The sequence below is a fragment of the Amblyomma mixtum genome, chromosome 3 (genome assembly GCF_055824585.1).
Source record: "Amblyomma mixtum isolate Tamu chromosome 3, ASM5582458v1, whole genome shotgun sequence".
Lineage (NCBI taxonomy): Eukaryota > Metazoa > Arthropoda > Arachnida > Ixodida > Ixodidae > Amblyomma > Amblyomma mixtum.
Window position 1 is genome coordinate 149,987,817 of NC_143014.1, and position 13,131 is coordinate 150,000,947.

A 13,131-nucleotide genomic window follows, 5' to 3' on the forward strand; every position below is an offset into this window, starting at 1 on the left:
TTTTTTTCTCAGTATTGTTTTCTTGCTTGTTACTCATTTTGTGCAACAGAGTTCTTTGCGACTGCTTCACTTATTTTGACCGCACTTGTTTTGTTGCACTCCTAGAACCCCACTGGGTTTTCCTTGGTTTTTCAATTTTATGAATTATAAATGTCTTTTACAAAATTTAGTTCTCAGTTTAGACATGTCTATGACAACTGCACCACAAAAATTCAAAACTAAAATTTGTGGTTTGCAAAAAAAATTAAGAATTTCTCAACCTGTAGCATGCCTATAAAAATACAATGAATGTTAAAACAATTTTATGTCACAATTTGTTAATTCTGCAGGCTTTTCACAAAATGTAGAAATGAAATTCATTGTAAAAAAAATCCAGATATATAATATTGAAATTTTGTGAGAATAGTCACAACATTATGACTAGTATATACTCAAAAAGTTTTATGCAATTCCATCAAACGAAAAACCTTCTTCTGAAAGCCACAACCACTCTAAGTAGGTACATTACTATTCATAGATGGATAGGAAGAACAACTCAGGTACAACAAAACAAAGGAAGAGACACAAAGAAAGCACCGTTCATCTCTTCTTTGAACTAGTAGTTGTTCCTGTGCTATATTTATATTTCAGTAGAGTATGTACCAACTGGGCCAGTCAACACCCTTTCAAAGTGCTGTCCAGCTTACTGAGTACCCACAGTTAATAGCAATGTTTACAGGAGGCGGATGTGCAGAAACAAATTTACTTTGGCAAAGCCATGAAAGTCAGTCGCCTGAAATATCTGCAAGTATAAGGGGATGTGCAAGCTCCATCCACTGGCATCAATACCAGGTGACTAAGTCGTGAGACAGTGGTACAATAAATTTGCTCCTGAGCACGTGCAACCCATAAACTTTCGCTTCTGACTGTACAGCATTATCTCACTAGGAAGAGAACAAAAAGCTCAAGCATATGTACTGTGACAAAAATCTTGCCTAACAAAAGCCAAAGCTTAGTTGTATCGAGCACCAGTATTTAGTGCCATCCACTAACAAAAGTAATGAGCTTGGGCCCATACACGGTGTCCTAGCTAGCGTATAAGAGCCATGACAAAAAAAAAAAAAAATGGTACAGGACGTAAGAATGAAACTGATAAAAAGCATTGAAAGCGGTTACCTGAAATAATTACTCAACCTTGAAACGTCTAAATATAATAATTTTTAAATTTAAATTAGAATACATTAGAGCAACAGGAGAAACTAGAAATGGCATAATTTTCGTTACTGTAGCCCTGATGCAAAAGTACTTTTGTGTTCCAAAGAAATGACAAGAAATCAGAAAAGTTCACGGCAAAAGCGTATGCTCCAAATATTCTGCTCCTTTAGAGCCCTTCAATATGGTCTGTAAGCATGCCACAACCAACTGGCACAGCCACAGTTATATCAAGCGAGTGGCTAATCAGTGCTCTGGGGTTAAGTGCTGTTTCATAAAAGCATGCAAAAAACATTTACAGTAAACCTATCGTGAGAAATTGTGCCATCAAAGGTTTCTTTTAACATTCTAGTTTTTACAGTCAGAAGCTTTTTAGGGGCCATCATCCAGTATAACCAACAGTGTAATCAGTAGCTTCGTGCCGTCCCCAAAGAAGAAGAAAGAGGAGAAGATCTAGGCTAGAAGTGTCGTCAATGGCGTGCGTCAAATTCAAAACTACAGGATCGTTAGCCGTTCAATTTGCCACTAGTCAGTCGGACCGCACGCGAGTGTGAAAGGTAGGATGAAGCACGATTTTCATGCTTTTGATCTCCATTAGCTTCAGACCTTGTGAACGCATTGTTATGCGTTTATTGCTTTTGAGTTTCCCACGTGGTGCAATGCCATCCTGAGGGAATCTGCAAAACAAAGTGCGGCAGCGGGACGAAGCGGGGCGGGGGCATGTGCGGTGACTTGTATTTGGAGACTACTCAATGTGGTTCCAACCAAGAATCTTGTGTGAAGCCTTGGAGTAACTCGGGTAAGCTTGGGTTAGTTCGGAAGAGTGTCGCGCAAGCTGCAGCCAGTGGGAGGAAGCTTGGGTAAATTTGGAGGAGCATCGCGCCAGCTGTAGCCAACAGGAGGGTGACCTTGAAGGCGACCTTGGCCAAACCTAGCATAGCAACAGCCCCATGCAGAAATAAAATAAATATTGCTGCGACTGTGTTTCGAACCCACGGCAGCGTAAACAGATTAGCTTCGCTGGCCACTGCACGAGGGCACTATGCTATCGCAGCAGCTGACCCCACTTCATGTTAAACTGCAACACATTACTCGTGCTGTGCATTGCACATCGTCTTCTTCATCAACTTCCATTTGCAGCACAGAAAGATCAGATCAGCTTAACCTCGATTAGAGCTTAACCTGAGTCTAATATCGCTGCCAGATGCCCGAAGACCCAGCAAAGCAAAACTATGAGCAACCAGGCTAAGCACATGCTTTCGCACGTCTACTCTGTTTAACTACGTTAAAACCCCACACCTTTTTTATCTAGATCTCATTTTTCTTACGTGCCCAGTTAATTCAAAAACCCTCATTTTTCGTGGTCCCAGTGACTTCAAATTAAGGAGATTTGACTGCACACCACAATGGGTACCACACACACAAGTAAACACCATAAGGGACACCAGTCTTCCAGCACCACACTTAGGCTTCGGTGCACAGTTATGACTTGGGCACACTTTGTTTCAAGCACACTGCTGTAGCATCGTTATCAGTTGTGACCATAATACTTTTAGTTTTGCTCTGTCATTTACGAAAATGACTGAGGAACAACGATGTACAGTATATTAATTATGCTAACCAGCTGCTGATCCAGCAGCGACAATGGTACTCGTGAAACAGAATGTTTGTGAGTGTTACTGTTGCCACTAGGCTACAATGACACCCACAAGAAAAAAAGAAGATGGTGATATGGCACTGCTTCATGTGACATTTTCTTTTTCTTTTTCTCCTGCAAACTCAATGTGACAAAAAAAAATGATACTACTACGGGCAAAATGTGGCAAACACCAGCATCGCACAGCAGCACTTTAGCAGCAGGGAAATACAACAGGCCTGGCTCACTTTACCTACAGACTACCATGCACAAGTGCAGAAAGGGCACGCAACTAGGGGTTCACATATGGTATTCTACATGAGCCCCTAGACAATCATAACAGTGAGCCCCGTGAACACATGAGCCCCTTTAATCATAACAGTGACATGTTTAAATAAACTTTTTTTTCTGCATACCACAGAAATTTGGACCTCCTGGTGCTACCTGTACTCTGCCTTTGAAGGAACCTTTAGGTGTCACCGATGTGTTTGTACTTTTTGTTCCCTCCTGCCACAGCCTCATGTAAGGCTAGAGTATATGAAAATTAAATAAGTAAATAAATAAATAAATAGTTACTTGAACATCATTAGATCAAAGTCAGAGCTATATTTTGGGGCCTTTTCTTTTCACTGGCAAGAAAAACCAAAACAGTCACGTGCTCTTTGATCCATGTTGTAGTTGGTACTAACTGGTGCACACCACAGGTCCACAGGTCATTCAAGTAACCAGTGCTATTCATGACAGCTATAGATTTATCTATTGGAGAATGTGAAGATGGTTAGAAACAATATAGAGTCTGAAGTAACAGGGCCTTAAAAATTGAGACTCAGCTACATTTTTATTTGGAGCTTCAAACAAGTAGCCTAATGCAGCAGTTCACCATTAATCCCAACTATGGCATCAAAGTTAACCAGTTAGCATATTAGCAAAGAAACAGCTGAAATCACATGAGACCAAGAAACAAACCTGTCACTGCTTGCAGTGGTCTTGTTATTTTAATACTAATGTGTTAGATGTATGTACACCAACAGTGCTGCATGCTCACAATAAAACAAGGCATTCACCAACATGCAAGAGCTCTGCTCACTACAACATACAGCAAAGCCAACAATCAAGGCAAGAAGTATGAACAGAAAGACAGAGAGGGAGACCTCACATCTGCTTACATAGTTAAGCCACGTGGAAACCCGGTTGCCATTTGACAAGTGCAGTGGTAGTTTTTGCTTGCCTTTCTTCTTCAAAGCAAAAATAAAAAGATAAAAATAAGCAAGAAAGACAACAAGAACACAGCAATGCTTACTAACACCACACGTTATTTCCAGAGGTTAATATCAGTTGCAAAAGCATTTGGGTTAGTGGTAACTAGCAATGCACATACTACAGGTCTAACACAAAGGAAAATGCATAGCGTAAACGACATGCAAAACAAAAATGCAGTGAATTAGTGCAAACAAAAAGCAGCACTTACGCTATGATAGCTGCAGTGACAAGCATAATGAAGGCCTTATGTTGTCAATAATAAAAGGAATAATATCGTTACTCAGCTTTAGTGCTGTAAAAAATTATGAAATTTTTGCAAGTTGTGAGAAGCACAAAGTGCAGGAAATTGCTGTAATGCTGCTAGAACTGACCACAGGGTGGAAGCAAATATTGATGCCTTTGTAATCATTTGAACATATTAATAAAAGTTGTTCGCTTCAAATCATGGAATAACCGACACTGAAATTTCGGAAGACTACTGTGCTTTTTGGTCACAGACAATCAGCGATTTAGCCTTCTGATGTTTGCGGCTTTAAATGATGTGAACATTGATTTCATGCAACTGGCACTCATTTGAAACAGTAGAATGAGCACGTAGCCTTATCACTGACAGTCTTTCAGAAAAAAGAAAAAAAAAAAGCCTCATCCAAGGTGCCTAAAGGGATGATGGGTTCCTCAGCAAAAAGCAAATACACTAGAGAGGAAGCATACAATGTCATCTAGAGCAGCCCCAACAAAAACAATATTTTAATCATTTTTCATGAAAGTGCATCACAGGAACAGTTGCAGACTGTGTCGAGAAGCAAACATTGAAAAAGCCACCTTCTGTGTGAAATTTCAACCAAGCCAAGAAACCCAATGAAACACTTTTTGGCAACTCTGAGAAACGCTTCCTAAGCAGTAGAGTGCCTTCCAAAAAATGCAATCCCAAATGGAAATTTGTTTTAGATAAAGGGAACAATAACAAGCCCAGTCTTTCATTCCTTCCTTTTTTCTGTCAACTTGCACATTCGACAGAGTCTGGTGCAGTGTGCCACTCATCATGCTCATTCATGACCATGTCATCTAGTTCTAACTTAGGTTTCCCCTTTTTCTTTCATTTACTATTACCTCTTCCTGTAATTTTCACACCAAAACACTTCTCCTATACCCTCACCTGTAGCACTCGTAATGCTCTGCACTTCTCTGATTAATGTATCAAGTTTTAAATGTCGCAGTGAACCAACAAATGAGGCATACTATGTGATCCAGTACTTTAGAATGTGGCAAGGATGTACAGTTTACAAGAGTTATAGAAGTTGACTTCAGAGTCCATTTGTGGGGTCTACGTGTAGGAACAGTACACCTGACTTGGCTACAAACCTTTCTTGCAGAACATGTGAATTCACAATCCTAAAGTATTGGTTCAGAAATTCATGAATAAACAATTCTGCAATATCTACTCAAGTAATAAAGGCAGACATGTAACCTCTTGATACACAACCTTCAGTAGTTTAACCTGAAGGCTTTTGCAAGAAAACTTAAGATATCGGTGTCATGGAAAATATTGTCAAGGACAAACGTACATTTCGAAGAAACAAGGTACATTGTGTCATGGGCAGATTACTTTAAGCAGAATTAACCATGAGCCAAAATGTATATGTTCGAACATATAAAGCATGACTTGAAGCCCTGCTCATAACACTTGAATTTCAATTAATAAGAGTTCCTGGGGATTCTCTACCAACATGTAAGGCAGGACACAGACCATCTCATCATTATGCTTGTACACAGTGCATGCAAATTTTGTAACAAATAAAATGAAACACAAAAAGCCGACTTGCATTCTAGTCATTCAATGCTGAAACACAAAGAGAAATGATGCACTGTTTAAGTCATGAGCATGAAAATTTGATTTTAAAAACTCTAAGTATATTAGGAATTTATAATACTTATTTACAGACAGCTGAAAAAGAAAAGAAATAATTTATGGTTAAAGCAAGCACTAGGAATACTCAACACTTTGCTTACGTAGTTCAGCCAAGTGGCAATCCTGTTGCCAGTTCCAAGGCTTTGGAAAGCATTCTTTTCTTCGCGCTGCATCAGAAAACAAAACGTACAATCACAGACAGCTTATGTGGCATTCATAACATTAAAATCTCTCATAGACAATTTATCAATTCTTTTTGTGCCACATTTATGCTTCTTGCTAAGGAAATCACAATAAGATAGCTTATGTTGATAAACAAATTTACACAAAGGTACATAACATTACAACATCCAGCGATAATAATGTGAAAATTTTCTTAAAGCACACTACATAAACCCTTTACCTGCCAATGTTCCAAAATGGGAACATATAAAAGTTAATTTTTTACTTCCCTTCAAAATACACCCGTCTCTGGAATTTCTGTTTTCACATACTGTATGACGACTGTCTTAAACATTTCAAGTATAATATTTAATATCATTAGTCACTTATTAAAGACTTTGAAGTATTACTGGTAAATGGACAATTTGGGCCTTGTCACAGCTGAGTGTCTGCGGAGCCCTTGTGCAAGAAAAAACAACAACATTGAAATGAACAAAACAGAACATTAATAATTACAAACAATTGGTGATTTTGTGAAAGAAAATTAAAGAAATGAAGCCTCTACGTCTTTCACTGGCATCGAGCTTTAAGCAAATGTTCCTGTTTTGACACACTGGCATTAGGCAGTAGCAAAATTCAAAGACAGATGACACTCTTATCATAGAATCAATCACATTACACCAGCTGGTGTAAACGCTGTCCCAATCTTTCTATGAATGTGTGGGAACAGATCTGCGGACATTATCGGCAGCGTGTTTGTGGGCAGTGTCTCATGCACATGCTATGTATGTTAGACCTGCAGCATTTCTCTGGGCTCTCACCTCCTGGCTTCGTGGGGCATCTAAGAGGCGTTTCTAAGCATTTGGCGCGTCTTCACGACCCCACATCCCACCAATGACAGCAAAGATTACACGAAGCGAGAAGCGGAATGCATGCAGGGTGTGGTCACGCACCCTGCCCCCAACCCCCTCTCCACCAATCCACCCTAAAAGCGCACCCCACCTAAAGACGACGAAGGCAGCGTGAGGCATGTGCAGACAGTGGTCACTTCTGGGTGCTGGAGAGGGTGGCGAACCAATTTTTTTCACTGGTTATTTGATATAGCATATGTGAATAGTCAATAGGTGTTTTTGACTATAGGTATTTTGAGTGTGGCGTTTAAAAGACAAGCAGGTTCGATGTTGAGAAGCACTCCATAAATGCTATTTATATCATCCACTAAAAATGTCTTTCCTAGTTTCCCCAGATACCTGCATAAGTCAATTTTAAGGCAGTGCCAAGAGAAAATAAGTTACGGGCGATCACTGTGACTGATGTGACAGGGTCTGCATTAGCAGTGCGATTAGTATGGCTGTGTGACAGTGCACATGCTCCTCAAACGTCATGCCTGTGGTGACGTAGCCGAGTATGAGCCAGCAGAGACCTTCATAAAACCCATGCGGCTGACAGTAGGGTCACTGGCTTCTCTCCACTCCGCCTCTCTCTATGTGTTTGCTCCTCTCCATGTGCCCCCTCTCCACTTATTCGAAGGCGTCAAACCACTAACACCGCCAACGACAGGTTTTTGGGAAATGACACATTACTGCTAATGCAGTAAAAATAAGTCAAGAGAGAGTTGAACATTATGGTTGGCTAAAATCACATGCTGCAGCAAGCCTCAGTCACCCACCATAAAAAAAAATGTACATGCATGGGCTATGCAGATCTACAGCATGACATATACAAAACAGCTGTCCACTCATAACCAATGAAAGGATGTACAGGAGACCATAGAAATGAAGCAAGCAACGAGACATTACAGTGCCGTATGGTAGGCAGTGCTTCTCTCAATATTTGCACAGTGTTACTTTTTTCTGGCTACACACAAATCTGAATGAAAACACTCCTATAACTCTTGCTTCACGAAACCAGCTATTGCTTGTATTTAGTCACCATACCATTTAAAGTGGCATGCCCATATTAATGCGATAGAATTATAGGTCTCGTTTATGAGAAAAGCTGGCATTTGTCTGTCTGTGTCATGAAAAAGCAGGTGGCAACCTGCCCACCTGGTTATGGGCAACCTCTCCATTTTTGCACCTGGTAATGAAATTAATTCAAATAAATTCAACGCAATTGCCACCTGCCCACTATGGCACTGCACATCAGCTCATTGGTAGAGAGAGAGAGAGCCTCCCGAAGAACTATCTGCGCAAAAATGAGCCTTACGGTAGCTTGGGAAGAACAACCTGGGTCTCATAAGCCCCACCATTGGCTGTGTTAGAAACAGCCACCTGCCAGGGAAGTGCCACATCACTTAACCACTGCATCCCTACGCCAGTAGCGGTGTGAGGACGCCTCACAAGCTAAGAGACTATAAAAGAGAAGGAATACTTGCACGGGAGGGATCTTTAATGCTATCGCACTGTACTCTTAAGGGTAGGTTAAGCGTCATCCAAGTTTTTGTTTAGTTTTTGTAGCCCAGTACACAAAAAGGCACATGAAGCAATTGATAAGTAAAATTATGTCAAAGTTACAGCTGGTTATACACGTGCAGCCACTATGCGATCCATTCACAGCTTGAGTAAAACACAAGCCACATACCCTAGCAAAGTCGAAATGCGGCTCATAATGGCCACCGATGCCATAGTTGACCACTTGAAGCTCCTCAGCAGTGTCTGCAGTAAGCCCTGTGATGTCTTCAATTCTCCGAGAAACACGGGCTATCACACCATGCTCCTCGTTCTTCAGCCACGCACTCTTGCTAATGCGGTAGTTGGCAGTTTCAAGCTCTCCAGACTTGTAGTTCTGTACTGTTGCCCTCCTCAACTGCAGAAGTTTGAAAGGAAATTCAACAAGTGATTCATAGATCCAAACAGAATATGTGCCAATTGTGCTGTACTCCACTGAGAGGAACCATATGCCACAAAAATTGTGCCGAAATGCAACTGTGACAAAAAAGTCTATCATCAAGGCAACGCTACAATTCAGCACGTCACAGATCTTCGCAGCTTTAAGGATTCACAACGAACGAAATTCCGCCACAGTATTGCACTTCATAGTGCACATTTTGATGGTACAGCACACATGACCAAGCTTGAAAGGTCTGGCTATAACAAGTTAGTTTACCTCTCCCACACTTTAAGAACATATTAGAAAGTTAAGTCCTATCTGTCAACCAGCCTGAAAAAATAAGCAGACGAAAAATAAAAGGCAAGTATAAGCATACCCTTGGCTGAGCCAGTGTTTTGATGACATTCATTTCGTGCTCGGAAAGAACATCATGGTAGACAACTATCCGAGGCTTTGGGAACATCACTTCTTCCTTGGCTGGCTGCAGCAACAGGTATGGCCGGTTGTTCGTGCGGTATTGGCATGTTAGCTCCCGGTCATGGTACAATGGCTGCAACAGGCCATCATTGAAGGTAAGAATAAATAAAGTATGAGCAAAGCCTGCAATGAGGCTAGTTGCTATCTCATGACTGGAACCAGCACTGCCGAAGTAAAACTTGCACATACCAAAAAGAAAAACACAGCATGAACAAACAGCCAAACAACTGTGACAACTCCATAAGTGAGATGGAGTACAAATGGACCATGAGTGGAAACCAAGAAAAAGAACTAAAACCATCACTAGCAGCCAAAGCCATTCAAAACACACACGCAGCAGCCATGAGAAGAAATACCATTGAAGGCTGTCCATGCACACCGCTTTTATCATGAACATTATGCACTAATTAATTAGCACTTTGCTGGCTGTAGGTGGGGTGCAGCCCAGCTATGCACATTGCTATGCACTCTTAATCATCTGCATGACAATGCCAGTACTATCGTGTATTATCAATGTTAAATTAAGCGCAAACAAGACAAGTGAGACGCAAACTACAAAATGAGAAGGTTTTAGCTGAGGTATAATGAACACTAGAGCAGTTGATTTCTGCTCTGTAGGCAAACCCCATCAGTATTCCCTCACAGCGTTTACCTAATACTATATATATATGTTTTTGCGCTAGAATTTCACTTGCCCTATTTTATGTCATTTGGTCCTGATGGTACAAGGCATGTTATAGTGGTAGTTCAGCCATTTCAAGTTCTGGAGCAATTTTCAAAGCTGAAAAATATCTATTCTGGAGCACCTTTGCATCAGAATGATAATCCTGGAGCAACCCGAAAGTAGCTCACAAACAAACAAAGAAGAGTTTGTTCCCAACGAGATAAGGTTCAGCCATCTGTAGCTAGGAAGAAAAAAAATAAAGGAAGGTGTTCACAAAAAACTGTGACAAAACATTTTATTAATGTTGACACCGTCTTGCACGCAAGTTCAGCCAAGCGTGCTTGACTAAAAGTCCCAAGAACACATTCACTAGAACCACTCTATTTTTTCATGTTGGCTCTAGAGTTAAACCTAGTCATAACAAAATTTAAAATTAAAGTCTGAGATTTTTCGTTACATCCAGGTTTTCGTTACATGCAGTTTTCACGAAATGAGTCGAAGACACTGCAGACCGGGAACCAAAATAAGAAATAAATGTAGGTGCAATCACCTTGAAAGCGTTTACAGAAAACAGCCTTACTCGAAAGTCATAAACGTGGTGAAACGTTTCACAATTGCACTGATAGCACGACTGCAGCAGCAGCCGCCGCCACCTCCGCCGTGGCTCGCGCAAGGTGGGGGCACCGCAGCCGAGCTGGAGGGGAATGCGCGCGGCCACGCTGCCGCCGTTGACCGACCGTGGAGGTATGTTACATGGTTCTTCCCGCATGTTCCCTCGCTCGGTCTTACCCTCGCTGTCACCCCAGGAAATGGACTCCTCACCTTGCGTCGCCGGCGCTCTCCGCCGTCCCTGCTCCCGAAGCGCCAGAGCTATCGGCACCGGAATCACGCAAGCAACCGCGCGATGGCGATGGCCGCGCACTGCTGGTTTTGTTTCTTTTTTGCTATGCCCTATTGTTTTCGCTGCTTTTGAGCATGAACTGTAGTATGACGTTCCAAAAGAGAAAGCACTGGAGATGCGGCAATGGCGCTGGAGCATGGCGTGTTGCGTCAACTGCAGCCGCTGGCTGCGATCGGCGTTCTTCTCATGTCAGTTCGTACTTGATCGTCACGAACTTTCGCGTGGTTCTGCCAAATTTTGAGTGGCTCAGGTCTAACAGATAGATGGCGTAGCCATTCCGTTACATCAAGGTCAACCGCCACAACACCTTCGCTACGTGAAGGTCTGAAATACACGCGATTCAGTGGTGGCGGTGCTGGGAAATTCACAAACTTCAAAATATCGAGGAATTTTTTATATGGAGGTTTGTTACATCCAGGCTGAACTGCATCTCAACGCTTTGTGGAATTTTCTGCGAATTCATCAAGCTCGTGAAGTGGATCAGCAAGGCCAAAATTCCTTTGTTCCAACAAAGCTTGACCTCGTTGGACCTGCTCCTAGGCCTGCTGCCTGCTGCAGACGCGCAAGCGCGCCGAGGCGGTGGACAAGTACGAAGGGAGCAGGGGGAGTTCTTTCCTTCCTCCATTATATGGAGAAAGCAAAGAGCTCAGCAGAGGCGGTTAAGTCACATTTTTTCAAGCCGGCTCCCCCCTGCTCCCTCTCTACTTGGCCGACGTCGCGGCGAGCTTGCGCATGCGCAGCAGGCGTTGCAGCAGACGACACCACTGCACCTGGTGTTACTACTGGCTGCGCCATCAGCCAAAGACTCCCAGTAGTTCTTGCAAAAGCGCGACTTCCGACACACTTGTTGGCGTGCGGCTTGAATAGCGAGGGCCTCTCCCGAGTTTTCCTTCCTCAATGCTCCATATAAACTGGCTGCTAAATTCTACCCCAAGCCAGCCCACCAGAGCCCTAGGTTGCCAACTGCGGAAATGTTTTAGTAGGTTGCCAGCTGAAAGCCTGAATGGTTCTAAAAATAGTTGTTTTCCCGTGATCGTGTCTTCTTTTTGGCACAGCTAAGGCAAAATATTGATCAATCTGCCGCTTTTGGAGTCGATTAGCGCAGCAAAATGTAAATGTATCAGAATGCCGCAAATGGCGCAGCTGGAGCACCACTGCATGTTAGACAATGGGACAATTGACGTTGAAAAATTTTACATCTGGGATGCATTTTGGTTGGGAGGAGTTAAACTGAAGCCAGTCTAGCTTAGAACACGCAATAAACTACTCTGAATCATTTGATTTGCAGTTCAGTATTTTGGGACATAGTAGTTGGAGTGTACTTCTACTTTAAGGGGCCCCTGACCAGGTTTAAGAAACAAAATGTATCTAAGTCAGATGGCTACGACTGCTTTTGCAAGGTATTAAAGCATTGCAGTCTTTCATGGTATGCATGACTGCAAAATTGAAACAAAAGCCTGCTCACATTCATTTTCAACATATACTACCTCCGTACTTTTGCTGGCGAAGGAACAGGTGTACCTGTGCTATGCAAATAGAACAGAGAATTTTGTTCCGTTAGTCATCGTGACTGACAGACAACATGCTTCCATGGCATCCAGCTGCCTGCACTCTGCATTCATGCTTTTCTATGTACCATTCATTCATGAACATTAAGAAGCAAGTACTTTAGCTATACTTTTTTGTCCCTTTACATTTCTTTCAGTCCAGTGTACAGTGTCACATTTTCACATTGTTCAGTCATTCCTTTCTGTGTCACAGCTTTATTGTGCACTTGCACATACACAGTCCTCTGGTGGGTACAAGTATAGTCACATTCCGATTTCACCGCTTGCGCGCTGCTGTTGTCCTGCTGCTCTATTGTGACAACTGCATTTTAGTGCAACACAATGTGTTGTGCGCTACTGCAATCTGCTTCGTCCAAGTGACAGGCATAGCTGCACACCTACCATGGAACATACAGGACTAATTACCTAGACTTCCAACATAGCTTTGTGCCACTCCTCAGAGAGGAACAGACGAAGAAATTATCTTGCAGAGGCCAAACCACGAAAGTGCGTTTCCAAGCAAGGGTAGTCTTCAAGCAGCCCAGCTGCGAT

General features: G+C 42.3%; 1 protein-coding gene across 3 annotated transcripts in view; it reads right to left on the minus strand.

The window, feature by feature from the left end:
- Positions 1–13,131, minus strand: part of PH4alphaEFB (prolyl 4-hydroxylase subunit alpha-1) — a 42,639-nt gene that overhangs the window by 13,870 nt on the left and 15,638 nt on the right. The window contains exons 8-11 of one of the 3 annotated variants that reach the window (XM_089581521.1): positions 9,367–9,540; positions 8,742–8,966; positions 6,098–6,163; positions 3,994–4,059 (exon numbers count right to left, since the gene is read on the minus strand). In XM_089581521.1, coding sequence (XP_089437647.1) covers positions 3,994–4,059; positions 6,098–6,163; positions 8,742–8,966; positions 9,367–9,540 — 531 coding nt within the window. Of the gene's footprint in view, positions 1–3,993; positions 4,063–6,097; positions 6,164–8,741; positions 8,967–9,366; positions 9,541–13,131 lie in introns of all 3 variants that reach the window. The other 2 variants (XM_089581520.1, XM_089581522.1) reach the window with 2 other exon arrangements.